Genomic DNA, 19,317 nt, shown 5'->3' on the forward strand with positions numbered 1-19,317 from the left:
TAGGAATGCTTCCAAAAGTGGAAACACTATTGGAGCCAGTGTATTCAGTCAGAAGGGAACGACTTTTTGAAGGAGATCCATCACAATAGCCTGTAAGAATAGCCATTTTGAAATTACAAGCTCAGTTTTAAAACTTTCCAACCACATCTCAAATTCCCTTAAGCATAGTATTATTATTATTAGATATTCCATCTTACTGTATTATAATAATATTTAATTGATTTTTTAAGGAAAAAATATTCTTTTTCCTTTATAGGTTAGGCCATTGGTAGCAAAATAGCCAATAACTATTTGCAATGGTTAGGTAAAAATCAATAAGACAATTTAGATCACAAAAAAGTAATTGACAAATTCATCTAATTATAGTGGGATTGATGAGGCTGTTGATTATTGCACATTTTCTCAAGTTGTCAAATTAAATTAGACTCGTTGCTTTCTTCACATTCTTAATGTGATACTTAGATTTTGTTACAGCAACTGCAAAAGACCCAGTTTCACACAAATATCCAAAATTCAGTTATTTCTACAGCTGAATTCTGTTTTCAGTGTAATGCCACAAGACAACTAAGATTCTCTTCTACTGCAGCAGTAAATTGAGATCAAGCAGTGGCATTAAATGGCTATTGGATCCATAAAAATTTTATTCGTGCATAATTTATCCATGGATATTATCATTTTAAAAATATTTCTCAAAGCAGATGGTTATAAGCTGTGATCAGTGTTCTTCAAGAATGGATTTTATACTCTGTGAGTAATTAGCTTCATTGGAGGTCATAGTATTACAACAAGAGGAAACAGTCCTTGCCTCTGCTTCATCAATTTTTCTTTTCCATACTTTAGATTTTCTATAAAAGCTAAAATTTTTGTGATTGATCTTAAAAGGTACATGTTGCTTCTTTCAGGGAGAAATTTGCAGCATTCAGTTTTCAAAAATGTCGCATAAATGTGCTAGTCTTATTGAAAAGTCTTCATTCAGAAGATGTTAACTATACTTGTGTTCCTCCTCATTAAGAAAATTGTAAATTTCTTGTCATAGTTCAAACAAACAAGATAATATGTTATCACAAGAAGACCATCAATTATTATGCAAAGTGTTATAGTACAACAAAGACGTGTGTTCAGATCCCATAGCCTTACATAATTTTTTGAAAAATCTTGCCTTTACTGGCAATATATACTATATTCACTACATATTCTAAGACCTGGTTCAATGTAGGACTCAAATATTTTAACGTGTAGGTCCAAAGTGCTTCAGGGGCTTTGCTTTGAATAAAAGCATAAAATACTCCATAAGGACCAGCTATAGAACAAGCACCATCAGTATAGATACCAATGCACTTGGTTCACTCAAAACTGTTTATGGATATTGAAGTATCAAGGATTTTAATGGCACAGTGTTATTAAAAATTTAAATCTTTGTGTTGAGATACAATCATAAAAAATCAAAGGATAGACATTGTGCCGTTGCTTGGGCTTATTGATTTGAACTAAATTACACAGATTATATTAAACATGTCACCAATTTGAATATAATTTGTAATCTTCATTGTAGGACCCTAGTTGTTTTTAAAAGGAGCCTAGTTTATTTGAAACCATTCATGGCATCTCTGAATTTAAGGGTTGCAATAGCCATGACAAGAATTTCTAGTTATAAAACATTTAATATGTATATGAATTAATGTAAATTATTTTTCTTTAATTGTACATTTTTATGAACTTTGTTTTTTTTTAACAGGTCTAGGCTATCAGATTTATTTTACCAAATAGAAAAGGAATTTGAATCATTGTACGCAGAAAATATAAGTTGTAAGTAAATTGGAAATAGTAATAAAATTTACTTTCCATTGTAAAAACACACATATTTTGTGATTGATCTAAATTATTTCTTATTATTAGTCTCATTTTATAATAGATCATTTAAATAAAATATATCCCTATACTTTAGTTAGCTAATAGTCAGTATACATAGAAAACCTTAAAACAATTTCTGTGAATTTTATGTGTTATTGCATCCTGGTCAAGTAATGAATAGAACTGGAATCTGCCTTCTGAACTTGATTAATAAGATGTAAAATTTGCATGATTGCATGTTATTTTTGTTTTTGACTTCCTGCAAGGAAAATATTAATGTTAATTTAATGTGATACAAATTATTATGGTCATTTTCCAGTTTACGCCAAAAGCATGCAGTCATCTATCTTAAGGCTGATCAGTAATCTGTGGAACTGTTCTATTAAATACTGTTCTGGCTACTATAATTTTATTCATCCCTCATTTATTGCAATTTTTCAATTTGCTACTGCCTGAAGTGTTTGTTTCTGCTGTTATAGAGCTGTTACTTGTAAGGAATGTGATGTTTACAATTTGTCCATGTCCATTATTATTTTTTGCTTGTAAAATTAATTATCAGAGTTATGTTTATTTATTTGATTAAACTAGCTAAAAATATAATTTGAATTTGCTGGAATTATTTTTGTTTGTCCAATTTGTCCATGTCCATTATTATTTTTTGCTTGTAAAATTAATTATCAGAGTTATGTTTATTTATTTGATTAAACTAGCTAAAAATATAATTTGAATTTGCTGGAATTATTTTTGTTTGTATGATAGAGAATATTGCACTTTTGCACAGTTCTTAAAGCACTTCAAATATAACATTGATTTTATTTTATTTAGATATTATTTTACAAATATATGTGATTGTATCAGTACTGCTTGATATTTTTATTTTATAATTTTTTTCAGTACAAGAAAAAGTAGATAGTTTAAATGAAAGACTGGAGCGAGACAGTGTAGTTGCTGAAAAGCCAGGGCTGGATTTTACAGATTTTGATGCAGTTTCATCAAAAAGTTATTCAAAACATAAATGTAAGTATTTATTTAAATTATGTGAAAACATATTTGGGTTTGCCTTTGTCACAGTTTCAGAGTAGTGCAAGTTTTATCTTGAAATATATTATTGGAAAAATGAAAATCAAGAAATGAGAAAGTAAGTTTGATAATTAGAAAGAATATATAACCAAGCTTGAGGATGCAACTTTTTTTGAGGATGCAAGATTTTGTTATTGTATTTGAATTTTTTAGCACAGTGTGTTTTGAAAAGGATTTCCAGATTTTAACAATACAGAGTTGTATAAAAGACACTATCCATTAAATGCTTGAGCCCTAATTGAAAACTGTTATTAGTTTTGTATCATTGCAGATTTGCTTGCCCTATATTTTCTCTTAGTAAGTTTACCACTAGCGTGTGTGATTACACGTGTTTAAAACAGCTGTTCATATTTCAGCTGCAGTTACCTTGTGGTTTGTTATTTTGTTATTCATGTTTATAAAACAGTGTTGTTTTTCATTGTAAAATGAAGCAAAAAAGGAACACATTTTGGCTTAAAACATATTCCAGTAGTTTTAATGGGATAATTAAGAAGTACAAGGGTGAATAAAATATAAATGGTAATTTTTTTAATAAATTTATTGATTAATAATATACACAATTCATACCATCATCATTTCTCTTTATAGATTCCTGCACAATCGACACACTTTTGCCAATGATCTGGAAGCTAGAATATTCCTTGTTCAAAAAAAAAGTTGAGTATAAGTCATCAACCAATTGCACACATGCTCCTCGACATCTTCATTATTTTTGTTGTTCTTCTCCAAGTGATTTTTTCACAGGTGCAAACAAAAAATAGTCACAGGGAAGCAAATCTGGATTGTAGGGAGGGTGATCGAGGGTTTCCCAGTGCATTTTTAAAAATTTATCCCTTCAAAATTGTGGTGTGCGACCTGGTGCTGTCATAGAGAAGGATGACATCTCTGATGGACATAGCCTGTCTTTTATTTCAGTAGACTGCTTTTGTTGACTGTAGCAGCTGGCAATAGTTAAGCCACATTCACCATTCGTTGATTGTGGAGAAAACTCAATGAGTAAAACTCCTGAGTAAAAAAAAATTGTTGCAAGAACTTTTCCCGCTGACAGATGGGTTTTGGTCTATACTGGGCAGCTCTCATCCTTCCTTTGCCATTCCTTACTCGCTTTTTGTCTCTGGAGTGTAATGATGAACCCATGTCTCATCACATGTGATGATGCGTATCAAAGAATCATTCCCTACTTGCTGAAATTGATTCACAGGTCTCTCACAGATCTCCAACCTGACCTGTTTTTTATTATTGGTCAACAACTTTGGAACCCATAGAGCAATAATTTTTCTAAAACCAAGATGATCAATGATAATGGATTGAGCACTCCCATAGCTGATACCCACTTCTGACGTGATTTCTTCAACAGTGAACTAGCGATCACCTTCAATAAGCTCTCAAACATCATGGATGTTGTCAGCTGTGACACTTGACTTTGTCATTGATCATGACTTTCCTTTCTACATTTTCTTGCTTGCCCTTAAATTGTCCCATGTATACACTCAGTTCTGGGAAAGTGTAGTGTCCCAAAACTACCGTTAATCAGGTTAGAATTTCCTTGAGTTAAACGCCTTCATTAGTTAAAAACTTTATGATTATATGTTATGCAACAGACACTGGAACCTCTTGCTCACTCATGGCTGTACAGAAGGCAGAGCAGAGGAGCTAACCAAGCTGGTTTCCCCTCTGTAACACATTAACCCCCCCCCCCCTCAACCAACTATCCAGCTCAGAACTACTTGCTGCGTAGAATAGCAAATTTACCATTTAAATTTGATTCACTCTTGTAGAATAAATTATTTAGTAATGTCCATCTATTCTTAAAATTATAACTTTATAAGTTTCTGAAGAAAAAATCCATAAGGAAGGGAAATTGAATTAAAAGTTTTACTGGCACTCGTTCTGTCAAAGAAAATCAAGAAAAAAGTTTGTTATTGATCAAGACTTTCAGTTAAAAGAATCGTACACCAGAAATATTTAAATATTTCATACAGTTATATAAAGTAAAAGGAATAAAAAATTTTATATTCATCTCGGCAAAAAAAGATGTGTTTTCTCGAGATCTTTCAGTTTATTTCAAACCATCATCAAGAGATAAAAATAATATTTTTTTTTTTTTTTGTCTTCAGTCATTTGACTGGTTTGATGCAGCTCTCCAAGATTCCCTATCTAGTGCTAGTCGTTTCATTTCAGTATACCCTCTACATCCTACATCCCTAACAATTTCTTTTACATATTCCAAACGTGGCCTGCCTACACAATTTTTTCCTTCTACCTGTCCTTCCAATATTAAAGCGACTATTCCAGGATGCCTTAGTATGCGGCCTATAAGTCTGTCTCTTCTTTTAACTATATTTTTCCAAATGCTTCTTTCTTCATCTATTTGCCGCAATACCTCTTCATTTGCTACTTTATCCACCCATCTGATTTTTAACATTCTCCTATAGCACCACATTTCAAAAGCTTCTAATCTTTTCTTCTCAGATACTCCGATTGTCCAAGTTTCACTTCCATATAAAGCGACACTCTAAACATATACTTTCAAAAATCTTTTCCTGACATTTAAATTCATTTTTGATGTAAACAAATTATATTTCTTACTGAAGGCTCGTTTCGCTTGTGCTATTCGGCATTTTATATCGCTCCTGCTTCGTCCATCTTTAGTAATTTTACTTCCCAAATAACAAAATTCTTCTACCTCCATAATCTTTTCTCCTATTTTCACATTCAGCGGTCCATCTTTGTTATTTGTAATATATTTCATTACTTTTGTTTTGTTCTTGTTTATTTTCATGCGATAGTTCTTGCGTAGGACTTCATCTATGCCGTTCATTGTTTCTTCTAAATCCTTTTTACTCTCGGCTAGAATTACTATATCATCAGCAAATCGTAGCATCTTTATCTTTTCACCTTGTACTGTTACTCTGAATCTAAATTGTTCTTTAACATCATTAACTGCTAGTTCCATGTAAAGATTAAAAAGTAACGGAGATAGGGAACATCCTTGTCGGACTCCCTTTCTTATTAGGGCTTCTTTCTTATGTTCTTCTATCTCTGTATTTGAACCCTAATTTTTTTAAAATGCTGAACATTTTATTCCAGTCTACGTTATCGAAAGCCTTTTCTAGGTCTATAAACGCCAAGTATGTTGGTTTGTTTTTCTTTAATCTTCCTTCTACTATTAATCTGAGGCCTAAAATTGCTTCCCTTGTCCCTATACTTTTCCTGAAACCAAATTGGTCTTCTCTTAACACTTCTTCCACTCTCCTCTCAATTCTTCTGTATAAAATTCTAGTTAAGATTTTTGATGCATGACTAGTTAAACTAATTGTTCTGTATTCTTCACATTTATCTGCCCCTGCTTTCTTTGGTATCATAACTATAACACTTTTTTTGAAGTCTGATGGAAATTCCCCATTTTCATAAATATTACACACCAGTTTGTATAATCTATCAATCGCTCCCTCACCTGCACTGCGCAGTAATTCTACAGGTATTCCGTCTATTCCAGGAGCCTTTCTGCCATTTAAATCTTTTAATGCTCTCTTAAATTCAGATCTCAGTATTGTTTCTCCCATTTCATCCTCTTCAACTTCCTCTTCTTCCTCTATAACACCATTTTCTAATTCATTTCCTCCATATAACTCTTCAATATATTCCACCCATCTATCGACTTTACCTTTCGTATTATATATTGGTGTACCATCTTTGTTTAACACATTATTAGATTTTAATTTATGTACCCCAAAATTTTCCTTAACTTTCCTGTATGCTCCATCTATTTTACCAATGTTCATTTCTCTTTCCACTTCTGAACACTTTTCTTTAATCCACTCTTCTTTCACCAGTTTGCACATCCTGTTTATAGCATTTCTTAATTTCCGATAGTTCCTTTTACTTTCTTCATCACTAGCATTCTTATATTTTCTACGTTCATCCATCAGCTGCAATATATCGTCTGAAACCCAAGGTTTTCTACCGGTTCTCTTTATTCCGCCTAAGTTTGCTTCTGCTGATTTAAGAATTTCCTTTTTAACATTTTCCCATTCTTCTTCTACATTTTCTACCTTATCTTTTTTACTCAGACCTCTTGCGATGTCCTCCTCAAAAATCTTCTTTACCTCCTCTTCCTCAAGCTTCTCTAAATTCCACCGATTCATCTGACATCTTTTCTTCAGGTTTTTAAACCCCAATCTACATTTCATTATCACCAAATTATGGTCGCTATCAATGTCTGCTCCAGGGTAAGTTTTGCAGTCAACGAGTTGATTTCTAAATCTTTGCTTAACCATGATATAATCTATCTGATACCTTCCAGTATCGCCTGGCTTTTTCCAAGTGTATATTCTTCTATTATGATTTTTAAATTGGGTGTTGGCAATTACTAAATTATACTTCGTGCAAAATTCTATAAGTCGGTCCCCTCTTTCATTCCTTTTGCCCAGCCCGTATTCACCCACTATATTTCCTTCCTTGCCTTTTCCAATGCTTGCATTCCAATCTCCAACTATTATTAAATTTTCATCTCCTTTTACGTGTTTAATTGCTTCATCAATCTCTTCGTATACACACTCTACCTCATCATCATCATGGGCGCTTGTAGGCATATAGACGTTAACAATCGTTGTCGGTTTAGGTTTTGATTTTATCCTTATTACAATGATTCTATCGCTATGCGTTTTTAAAAAAAATAATATAATAAGTCAAAAAATTAAATTAATTACACAGTCATGACTGTCAAAAGTGTACTGAAGATAGTATAGTGAAATCTGGTGGAATAATATAAAATTAAAGAGAACCATGTTATCAAAACTGATATTTTAGTTGTTTATTATTATTATCACATGTATTCAGTATGTATTTAAATAATTCGTCTTCTTTAAAAAACTTTTGTTCATTAATTAAATTATTATGGTTGCTATATATGTGAAATTTTTCTAAATTACGTGTTTTAAAATGATTATTTTTTTTTTGCCTTCAGTCATTTGACTGGTTTGATGCAGCTCTCCAAGATTCCCTATCTAGTGCTAGTCATTTCATTTCAGTGTACCCCAACATACTACATCCCTAACAATTTGTTTTACATATTCCAAACGTTGCCTGCCTGTACAATTTTTTCCTTTTACCTGACCCTCTAATATTAAAGCAATTGTTCCAGGATGCCTTAATATGTGGCCTATAAGTCTGTCTCTTCTTTTAAATGATTATAGGAAATCTAAAATTTTTATAAAATTATTTTTATTGCATATATGACCATTTTCTAAGATGTATTTATCAAAATTAAGAGTTTTTAGGTTTATTGTTTTTAATACTATCAATGTGCTTTTGCGGGTATGGAAAATTTACATTTGGTCATACCGATATATTTCATATCACAGTCTTCACAACTCGGATTATACACTTTGTTTATTAAATTTAGAATCATTATTATTTAATGCTTTATTATAATTATTATAAATATATTTAATTAATTTTTTTATAGTAGATATTGGTGTTATGTTGATTTTTTTGTAAAATTTTGCATTTTTTGGACCATATGTCATGTATTCATTTTTATATATATTTTTTCTGGTAATAATTTTATATTGTTTATTGTATTAATCTACAATCGTATTAACAGCATCTATAGTCATACGTGTTATTAAAGAGAGAAAGAAGTAAATGCAAATATTAGTTGACATAAACCATTTGTTAGTCTCATTCAGGGGTTAGTGACATTTGCATCACTCAGTAGACAGGAGAAAATTAAAATTATTTCTTAAATTTGTGTTGAGCTTTTTTGCTTTGATTGTAGTTCAACTTAATAACTTTCTGTCTTCTTTTAGTGTAAATACTGTTAATGTTTCAGATAGGCATTGTTTTGTTTTTCTTTAGGTAAGATTGTGAAAAAATTGTTTTTTATACCCGTCTTATGCTTTTACCATGATTATAATTTTTAGTGTGTTATATGAAATATTGCTATTAAAATGTAATGTAATTTTTAATTGTCTATAAAACAACATTATTTGAGAGTCATATTTTGTACTCAATTGTTCTTTGGAAAACTGGAAAAGATAATTTGGACAACATTTTTTAAGCAGAAAAAAGAGGTAACTAGAAGCATTTTTAGATATCTTTATCAATTATACGCCCTTCTTGAAAAAGCTATGAATATTAGCAGTTCCAATCTTATAAATTTGTGAAGTTGTAACTTTAATTCAATGAAATTAAAGCCAAACCATAGCTGTAATTTTAGAAAATATAGGGGGTAGTCTAAATATCGGAAATTTATTATGACAGAAAGTTAAGGTTCTTCTTGTAGCACTTCCTGATATTATTACTGTTAAGAGGAAAGTAATATTATTTCAAGTATTAATTTAAAGAATATTTAATTTAGAATTGTTTTTACTTTACTAGGTAGTTTTTGTTATTGATATACTGTATTGAAACAACAATTGGTTGTTTGTAAGTTGAATGTATATATATTGTAAAATATTTTTTTTAACAGTTAAACTGAAATGTCTTGTGCCTTACTAGAATGCTTCCAGAAAAACAAAATTAAATAAAAATAAAAAATAAAGTGAAACATATTAGGGATTGTCATGCTCTCCAAATCCATGTAAATAAAGACTTAAAGCTATTTTTTTTTCATTCCCTGTTCATCTGTAAATTTTATTTTAATTCTGGATATACCAATTATTATGATTACAAAATTGACATAATTAATTATAAATATGTTAGTTAATTTTGAATATTTTATTATGAGTATAATTTTATTTATAGTGACTGGTTCATCACAGAAGCTTAAAACAGCTCACAAACTGAAGGCACAAACAAGTAAAATAGTTTCTAGTTTTAAGGGACCAACTGTCGCTTGTGTACTGGTGAGGGAGTTTTCTGGCCATAGAGATGGTGTTTGGGATGTTGCTGTAGCTCGAGCCGGCCAACCACTTATTGGCACTGCAGCTACTGGTTTGTATCTTTTTATATTGTATAAATATTTATTTACCATAGAAACTTACAAAGAAGCTTGTGCATGAGTATTTATAAAAATGGAAAATTGTAGCATATGAAAAATGCCATGTCTGACCAGGATTCGAACTCAGGCTCTCTGGATGGAAGTCCAAGATGCTACCACAGAGATGAGCATTATTTTATATATGATTTTTATGTGTTTGTTTTTTCACTGAATGAAGAAAAATATTATTTAAATTTATATACTTCAGAATGAGTGAAAAATATGAACTTATTTTATTTAATTTACAGATTGCTGTAAAGTAGACAGCTATTTCTCTTTATTTATTAATGTTTTTATAAAATTTTTATTTATCATCATGTTATCTGCATAATTTGACAAGCAAAATCATTAATAAAACCTTTTTTTCTATTCTTTTCAGAAGAAGGAATTTAGATGTGTTTTTAATATGGTTTTTGTTTAAATTTTAGACCATACTGCATGTATTTGGAGTGTGGAAAGCGGGCGATGCTTATTACGTTACCTTGGACATTTAGGATCTGTTAATTCTATTCGATTTCACCCATCTCGAGACCTTGTTCTTACTGCTAGTGGAGACCAAAGGGCACACATATGGCAAGCTGCTGTTAATCTAGAATTGCAGGTCAGTGAAATGATGTTCATATTGGTTTAAGTTTTTAAATAAAGTTATTAGATCATTTAGTGTTATGGTTTCAGTAAATACTTATTTCTGACTAAATATTTCTTTTTTATCCTGCAAAACTTTGGATTAATTCTAATTTATATAACACTTTTTATAATGCTGCATATATATATAGCCCTATGAGTAATGCCTTCACTTTGTTTATGTAGAGACTGGTTATAATTATCATCACTGCTTTCAGATAAAGCAACTATGATTATACCATCTTTACTGACCATCATTAGCAACAAATTTATGTATCTCGTTTTTATAAAAGCAGGTGCAATCACATCACAGAACCTTACACATCTTGCCTGCCAGTATAATTGTCACAGTGAAGTTTTTATTATGTGTTTTATCAAACAGTTGGTTTTTTATTGATAACTTGTTATAAGTAAGAATTATAATTAGCATTAAGTACATGTTTTTATTGTAAAATGATATTTTTACCATTTTCTGGGTGTTAATTTTCAGAAGGCAAGTTCTTCAGATGAAGAGGTGGATGGTATTGATGGAGATGGTGAAGATTTTGAAAGGGCACCGTCATTGCGTACACCGCTTTGTGAATTGGTTGGGCATACTAGTGTTGTAATAGCAGCTGATTGGTTACCTGGAGGAGATCAAGTTGTTACTGCATCTTGGGATCGTACTGCTAGCTTGTATGATGTAGAATCTGGAGAACTCTTACATTCCCTTTCTGGTGTGTAAGATTTATATTTTAGTAGTCTGTGGTGATTCGTTATTATACATTGTTTCTCCCAACCTACATATAGTTTTTACATAGTTTTTTAATAGGTTCATAATCAGTAGAGGAAAACTTTGATGTTTGAATTTCTTTTCCTTCATCATAAGCATGCATATAAAGTGTTATATAGTACAACCTAAAAAAATTATGTGTCATTCCTTGTCAATTGGTCCAATTTTGAAAATTGTCCCCAGTTGACCATTTCCATGTATAATCAAATTTTTGGTGGAGGTTCCCCCCATGGTCTGAAATGCCATTTTACCAAATTGCAGCTCTTTATCGGCTATGGCTGATTTTTTGTGGCCTCTTGAAAAAGGGGTACTTATTTATAGTTTGTGGACACAAGTAAAAATTTTTATTATTGACTAACAATTTTGATGACAATAATAAAAATACAGATTCAAATTTTGGTACTTTTATGCTATATCTGAATATGTTATATACAACTTTCTTTTGGAATCTGCTACACTGCAACCATTGATGGTGTATTACAATAAAAATGAGTCTCAGAATCTTAGCATTTGCATGCTCAGTGATTCTCTGCACTGTGATATCATTGCCGTTCATATATTTTTGATTGAACTGATCAAATACTTGAAGACAGTAACTGAAATAAAGCACATACACTACTTCAGTGATGGTTCAGCTGCTCAATACAAGAATTTTTTCAATTTGTGTCTCCATGAAGAAGACTTTGGGATAACAGTGGAATGGACCTTCTTTGGTACTAGCCATGGAAAATCACCTTGTGATGGAAGTGGAGGTACTACAAAATGATTAGCAGTCGTGCTAGTCTTCAGCGACCTATAGAAAACCAGATATTGTCACCAAGAGACTTATTTGAATTTTGTAAAGAAAACATACTAGGAATCAGGTTCTTTTTTATTCCAAGAGAAGTTGAGAGAATCCGAACTAAACAGGAAAGCCGGTTTAATAGTGGTCACATTATTGGTGGCACAAGAGAGAACCACCAGTTTAAGCCAGTTAGCAAAGTTAAAATCCAAGTCCAGAGTTTCAAGTGATACTTAGGTATTTGAAGCTGATGTTTATAAAACTGATAAACTTACTCAAGCGATATCATTTACCAGCTTGCAACCAGGCCAGTATGTGGCTTGCATGTACGGCAATACTTGGTAGATTGGAAATATATGTGATATATACCTTTGAAGAACATGATGCCCTCTAGTTTTATGCACCCTCTTAGTACAGTTCGTTCTTGTCATTGGCCCCCTAGAAAGGACACTTGATAGATTCCAGAATAGCATATTTTTCCTATCTTGAAATACCATCAATGACATCATCAGGACGACAATATATGTATCCAGAATATATACAGTCTGTGAATTCGTACAGCTGAAGTGGAATTAAAAGTATTGTGCTAAAACGTTTCTGACTACTTAAGGTATTTTTATTTTATTTTGAAGCTACTGTGTTCTATTGTATTGTAATACTTATTGTACTGTGTTATTACTACTACGACTATATTTCATTTTATAATAACTATTTCATTTTATTTCATGTGTAATAAATATTTAAAAAATTATGCTTGCCATAACAAGTATAATTAGTTGAAACTGTCTCCTCTGCATTCAGTTGGAGGCAAGGTACAGGTAATACAGTTAACAACTTTGTATTAACCAGCAGCAAAATGAATGATATTACTTAATAAAAAAAACAATTACTTTCTACTAGAGTATTCATTTAATCCTTAAACATTATGGCTAACTTGCTCCCTGTGTGAAAAATGCATTATCTTTAAACTGGTTTTTCTGCCACTTATAAATTACAGGTCAAAAGAAAAACTGTATGGATTTTGTAGTTTAAAAGTTGCTCTTTCTAACTATTATAAAACTAACAAAATCTAAGAAGGTATACCTGAGATGTAAATTTTCAAAGGTAGGTCAAAAATCGAGCTAAAACATTTTTGACCAAATTTGATGATTAATATCCCCTAACAATAAGCCTCCAGTTGCTTTGAAACTTTAGGAGTTACACACAATTATGCCAATTTTCAGGTTACAAAGTCTCGTTCTGATTAAAATACTAGATAAGGAGTTGCATAAGCTCAAACTTTGACTTAGAAAATGTCGCAACAACTTTTCAGTGAATTTCAGCTGCTGTATCTCAAAACCAGATGCTGAAAGAAACTTGTGAATAACATATTTGAATTCGGCATAAAATGTTAACTAAAAGTATTAAAACTCAAACCTGTAGCTTTATTATTGCCTTCAAAATTAGAAGTCAGATTTAGAATTTTTTGCATGTATGAGCGAACTACTAATAAGTACCCTTTTTTCAAGAGATCACAAAAAATCAGCACTAGCAGATACAGAGCTACAATTTGGTAAAATGGAATTTAAGACCAAAGCGAATGTCCACACAAAATTTGATGAAGTTTGGAGATGGTCAACCCCTGGTCCACTTGACATAGAATCTCCATTATAAGATATAAAGTTGTATATAATTTTATAACGCTTATGAAAATATCTTTTAAAGGAAAGTAATGTTGCCTCAATAGACACTAACTTAACTTTATTAGCAGTTTGAAAAAGGAGATTGAGAATAGGAATTACTTGGCATTGAGACATTTGATCTTGAACTTCAAACAATTTAGCCTGCCAGACTTGACACACATTCTGCCACAAAAACAAAAAAGTTAATAAACATTACACAGAATAACATAACCGACTTCTGCAGATCATGTTAGTGTAACAGCACCATAAATATTATATCACAACATGAAAATTTTACTAGTACATAAAAGACACTATCTCAATGTACTGGGAACTAATAAAATTTACACAAACTCCATCGTAAACAACACATTAAATCAACAGACACATTATAGATCGAGTATACTAATTAAACATGTACAGAAAAGGATTTAGAATCACTTAGATGAATGTTAACTACTGCAACACTGCTAAAGGAGCTGCATATTAGATCTAAGATATCTGCAAGGTCAGTCCCATTGTATTTGGAAATAGCGTTTAAAAAAAAATCTATTTATTTCTTATCCAGATCAACAAATTTACTATATTTTATATTTACCTTTTCTTAATTAAATTAAAATTAATCTAGGCAGTTCCCTTTTGTTTATACTGATCTTTCATCATTTTCACCATTATTATACATTTCATTATTACAAATAACTATCATTATTGCCATTACAAATTATTTATTCCTGCTTAATTTTACCATGTTATGTTTCATGCTGTTCAATGCAAAACTGTCCAGTGTTTCTGTAGTTAATAAAAAATAATTCATTTTGGTTACCTGAAACATTTAGAATAAAATTCTTTATATGTCTGCTGCACGTACATTTTTCTTCTAATCTTGCTTCTCAAATATCTGACACTGAATTAGACCACATTTATAGAGCTGAAATAAAAAGTGTCAGACCATTACTGAGTATCAAACTGTGGTGTTTTGATTTAGATTGGTTGCTGTATTGTGGTTTGCTGTGTCATATTACATTAATTTAGGTTCAGATTTATTATCAAAATATGCAATAAGTATTACTTCACTTCAGTGAATTTTACAAATTATGTTTTTGATTTTACCATGTTCTTATTAAAATGTATTCTAAGTGAAATGTTACTTGATAAAACAATCAGATAATTTGTTGAAAAATAATTAATAAAATGTTATGCGTGTGGGACATTAAAAAAAACTTAATTGCAGAAAGCAAGAAGTTATTGTTGGTTATCCATTCTGATGATTTAGTAATGTTTAAAAATAAAAGGCATTTTCCTTTTTTTTATTATTGAGCTCTCTCCTGAAATTTAAAAAAAAAATTACAGTTTTTTTTGCAATCTTATGTACTTAATTTTTATTACTGGATAAAAAAAAATTTATCAGTTGCAGCCAAGGTTTGAGTTATGTTAAAAAGTATCACACAAGTTTAATTAAAACAGATTCAACTGTTGCAAAGCAACAGTTTCATAAAAATCTATGACTAAATATCTATCTATGTACGTAAGAATTCCCGATCTACAAAACTAGGAAATTTTTCAACTTGTTGCCAGACTGTATCTTTAAAAGTTAACAGAGTTGACTAAAAACTAAAAATTTGTTTGTTTCAGGTCATGATCAAGAACTGACACACACATCAGCTCATCATTCACAACGTCTTGTTGTTACATCATCTCGTGATACAACATTTCGATTATGGGATTTTAGAGAACCAATTCAATCAGTTTCTGTTTTTCAAGGACATACAGAGTTAGTATTTTATAATGTAACATTTGTTAATTGTTTATTATACAATGAGATAGTTTAGAAGATGTTGGTGTCATGATTATATATTTTTTATTTATGTTCTATCAAATTAAGAAATTTTTACACTTGCAATTACAGATTAAATTTTTATATCGCTTATATTACATTTAAAAAAAATGTTAAGGCAATAATTTATTGGGAAAGTATAAATATTCACATTGAATTGTTATATCTAATAAAATCTCTTATTGCAATACAAATAGGAAACTTACATGTACATCATTTTTCAACATAGTCGCCTTGCATTTCAGCGCACTTGGTCCATCATTGCTCAAACTTCCTGATGCCCTCTTAAAAGAAGGTTTTCAATTAAGCTGCAAGCCAAGAAAGCTCTGCTTCTTTCACCGTTTTGTGCGAGGTAAATCGATGTCCCCTTAATGCCTCTTTGAGTGGATCAAACAAGTGATAGTCAGAAGGGGCAAGATTAGGACTATATGGAGGATGAGCCAGTACTTCAAAGTTGAGTTTCTGGAGCATTTCAGCAGTATGTGGACGGGCATTGTCGTGCAACACAACAACACCTTTTGACAGCAGTCCTCGACGTTTGCTTTGAATTGCAGGCTTCAGCTTGGCAGTAAGCATTTCACTGTAACGCATACTGTTTATTGTTGTGCCCCTTTCCTCATAACTTTTCAGTACTGGGCCTTATGAGTCCTAAAAAACCGTAAGCATCAGTTTTCCTGCGGATGGTTGGGTCTCGAACTTTTTTTTACAGGGTGAATTTGGATGTTTCCATCCCATACTCTGCCGTCTATTCTCTGGCTCGTAATGATGGATCCATGTTTCGTCACCAGTGATGATTCTGTCTAAGAATATGTCCATTCGTTACCATAGCAATCCAAATGTTTTTGGCAGATGTCCAAGTGTGTTTGTTTATGCAACTGTGTGAGTTGTTTTGGGACCCATCTTGCACAGGCTTTATGAAAAGCAAGTCTGTTGTAGATGATTTTGTAGGCAGAACCGTGACTAATTTGCAGACGATGTGCCACTTCATCAATAGTTTACTCGTCTGTCTAAGAAAACCGTGTCACGTGCATGCTCAATGTTTTCCTCATTTGTGGCGGTAAACGGTCATCTGGCTCCTTCATCATGCATAACACTTGTGCGACCATTTTTGAATTTTTCAATCCATTCTTAGACACTCCATTGCGGCAACACACTGTTTCTGTACTGTACCGAAAGTCTTAGATGGATTTCAGCTCCTGATACACCTTCCGACCACAAAAAATGGATCACTGAATGTTGCTCTTCATTGGTGCAAATAGAAAGCAGAGCAGCCATGGTTAATGGCAGGGCAGCAATAATGGAACTAACCTAGCAGCATCAAACCTGCATAGACATAACAACAATTAAACCACCGCATCCATCATCTACGCAACACGACAGTACTACCAATGTAAACAAAAATATAACTAAATTACAGGTAATAATTGACTTATCCTTGTATGTGGTAGAAAATGTAATGTTAATAAATAATTTGAGTTTTATGAACCTAGAAGTCTTCACAATATCTGGTACAGCTTTAGGTAGCTGAATTCCTTGTTCATGAAGTGTTACTGTATATTAGCTTGATTGTATATTAGATTTACAAGACAGGATGTATTGTTAATTAAAATTGGTCGAGAAAAAAAAGTGAGGAACTGATAGGACTTTATGTTCAGAAAGTTGTATTTAACACCCAAACATAAAAATATAATATATTAAATTGTTTTAAATCTTTTGGGCTGCAATAACTTGTTTTGCTGTGAAAAAAATACATCTTTTCTGTAATACAGCTTGCACAATCCAATCCTCTGTTATTGTACAGATTAAACCATCTTCTTTTAAGACATCCTTAACTCTGTTATCCCTTTGAGTCATTTGTTAATCAGTCTTCAGTAATGAATCTGCATTAATCTGTTCTGTTTGTTTCCTCTCTAGAGATAAAAGTGTTTCTATACCCAGTTCTGCTCTCTTGTTGCAATTTTCAATCTAGTCCAGTCAGGATTTTTCATGGCTCTCATAACTCGATTCAGTGCTACTGTTTTTACCTCATTTCAACAACGAACAGCAAACATTTCACTCAAGAAAGTAAGAAACAACCATCACAATTATATGTTTTTATCTCTGTATATCTAGTTCTTGTCTCATGAACTCTGCTTTAAAATATATATTCTTTATTGAATTTTTTAATCCTAAGTATCCTTTTACTGAATATGGAAACTGGCATTGAATATCCTCCTCTTGATGCATATAGTTTTCATACCCCAACTATTTTAATCAATTTACCTTCTTTATTGTAATTACATTTACCACAATTCTACATATGACTGGCTGTTGACCTTTAATTTAGATTTTTGTGACCGCTACCTTCCAAAAAATAAAAGTACTGGATAAGTTAATTATTCTCTGATGATGTGAGGCAATTTTTTTTTGAGTTTATTCCCAGCCATTCAAGAAATTTTAACCTCATGATTAGCAAAATCTCATTAACAATTTGGGATAAATTTTTAATCTGTTTTAAGTGTTTCCTTTCTAATTTGTTCAGATTCAGAATTGAAAAAAAGCTGATGTCTTGGCTATAATTTATAAATTAATAACTTCAAAAGGATTTAATGTTTTATAAACACTATACATTTTGAATTAAAAAAAAAAAAAATTGTATTTTAATACAAGGAGCAAACTTAAATTAGGTGTTAAGTTAAAGAGTAAGTAATGAATTGCAAATAATAAATGGGTCAAAGAATAAAAGGAAATCTAATTTAGATTATATTTATAATCCTAACTTTTAGAATCAGATCTAGCTTTTGATTTTAATAATTATTTTTTATCCATTTGCTTTGATGGGATTTGTAACAGGTATACAGAGCTAATCATTTTGCAGATGGTGTGTCATCTGGGTTTATTTCAGTAAACTGAATGAACTGTTCTTTAAGGCCTTGACAACAACTAAAACTTAACAACACAAATTTCATCTGACACTGATGAAATTATATGGTGTTTTTTGATGAGAGTTTTTCTGCTATTGGGGTGTTTTTATACCTTTGGAAACATTCTTTGATCAGTGATGTTTTCCATATTTCATTTAAAATTGCATATGGACTATTTAAAGAAATTTAGATAGTGTTGATGCTGTGGAGGATTACAGACCAGAGTTTCATTATTGCCAGTATTTTCTAAAGAATTAGAAAAATAGGTAAATAATTACTTTAAAGAAATTTTTTATATTATATTTTCACCATGCTACTTAGGCTTTCTAAAGGATCATTAAATGCTGTATGCTCTGGTATTTTACCAATACAGATTGCCTTTTAGCAAATTGTATTCTTTTGTGATTTATATTAGGCTTTTGACAGCCTTGGTCATGAAATTCTAGTAGATAAATTATAGTTTTACGATATTCATGGTCTAGTTCTTAAACAATCATACCCAGCTTGCTCAAAGTTGAGGGTGTTTGTCAGTCTTTAGAGAAATTATAAATTTAAATGTGATTAAAAAATGGTTACACAGGGATATTGTAGTGTCTACTTTTAATTGGTATTAATGAAGTTCGTACTGTAGTAGTTAGGGTACTAAAATTTCTACACAGATGATTGTAATCTTTTTATTACATCTGAAACTATGGAGATTTATTCATTTTTTAATCTGATTTTACCTAGAGTACCCTCTAAAATTATTAACTTCAGTGATTATTTAATATTTCTAAATCGAGCTTCATAATTTCATTTTGAAAGCTTCTAATGACTTGAGTCTTAA

General features: G+C 31.2%; 1 protein-coding gene across 3 annotated transcripts in view; it reads left to right on the plus strand.

The window, feature by feature from the left end:
* The window catches only part of Wdr37 (WD repeat domain 37), a 60,414-nt gene that overhangs the window by 21,904 nt on the left and 19,193 nt on the right, over window positions 1-19,317 (plus strand). For all 3 annotated transcript variants that reach the window (XM_075366462.1, XM_075366461.1, XM_075366463.1), the window contains exons 3-8: window positions 1,736-1,806; window positions 2,746-2,868; window positions 9,682-9,870; window positions 10,345-10,517; window positions 11,031-11,256; window positions 15,387-15,525. In XM_075366462.1, coding sequence (XP_075222577.1) covers window positions 1,736-1,806; window positions 2,746-2,868; window positions 9,682-9,870; window positions 10,345-10,517; window positions 11,031-11,256; window positions 15,387-15,525 — 921 coding nt within the window. The remainder of the gene's footprint in view (window positions 1-1,735; window positions 1,807-2,745; window positions 2,869-9,681; window positions 9,871-10,344; window positions 10,518-11,030; window positions 11,257-15,386; window positions 15,526-19,317) is intronic.

Source organism: Lycorma delicatula, chromosome 5, assembly GCF_047948215.1.
Source record: "Lycorma delicatula isolate Av1 chromosome 5, ASM4794821v1, whole genome shotgun sequence".
Classification (NCBI taxonomy): Eukaryota; Metazoa; Arthropoda; class Insecta; order Hemiptera; family Fulgoridae; genus Lycorma; species Lycorma delicatula.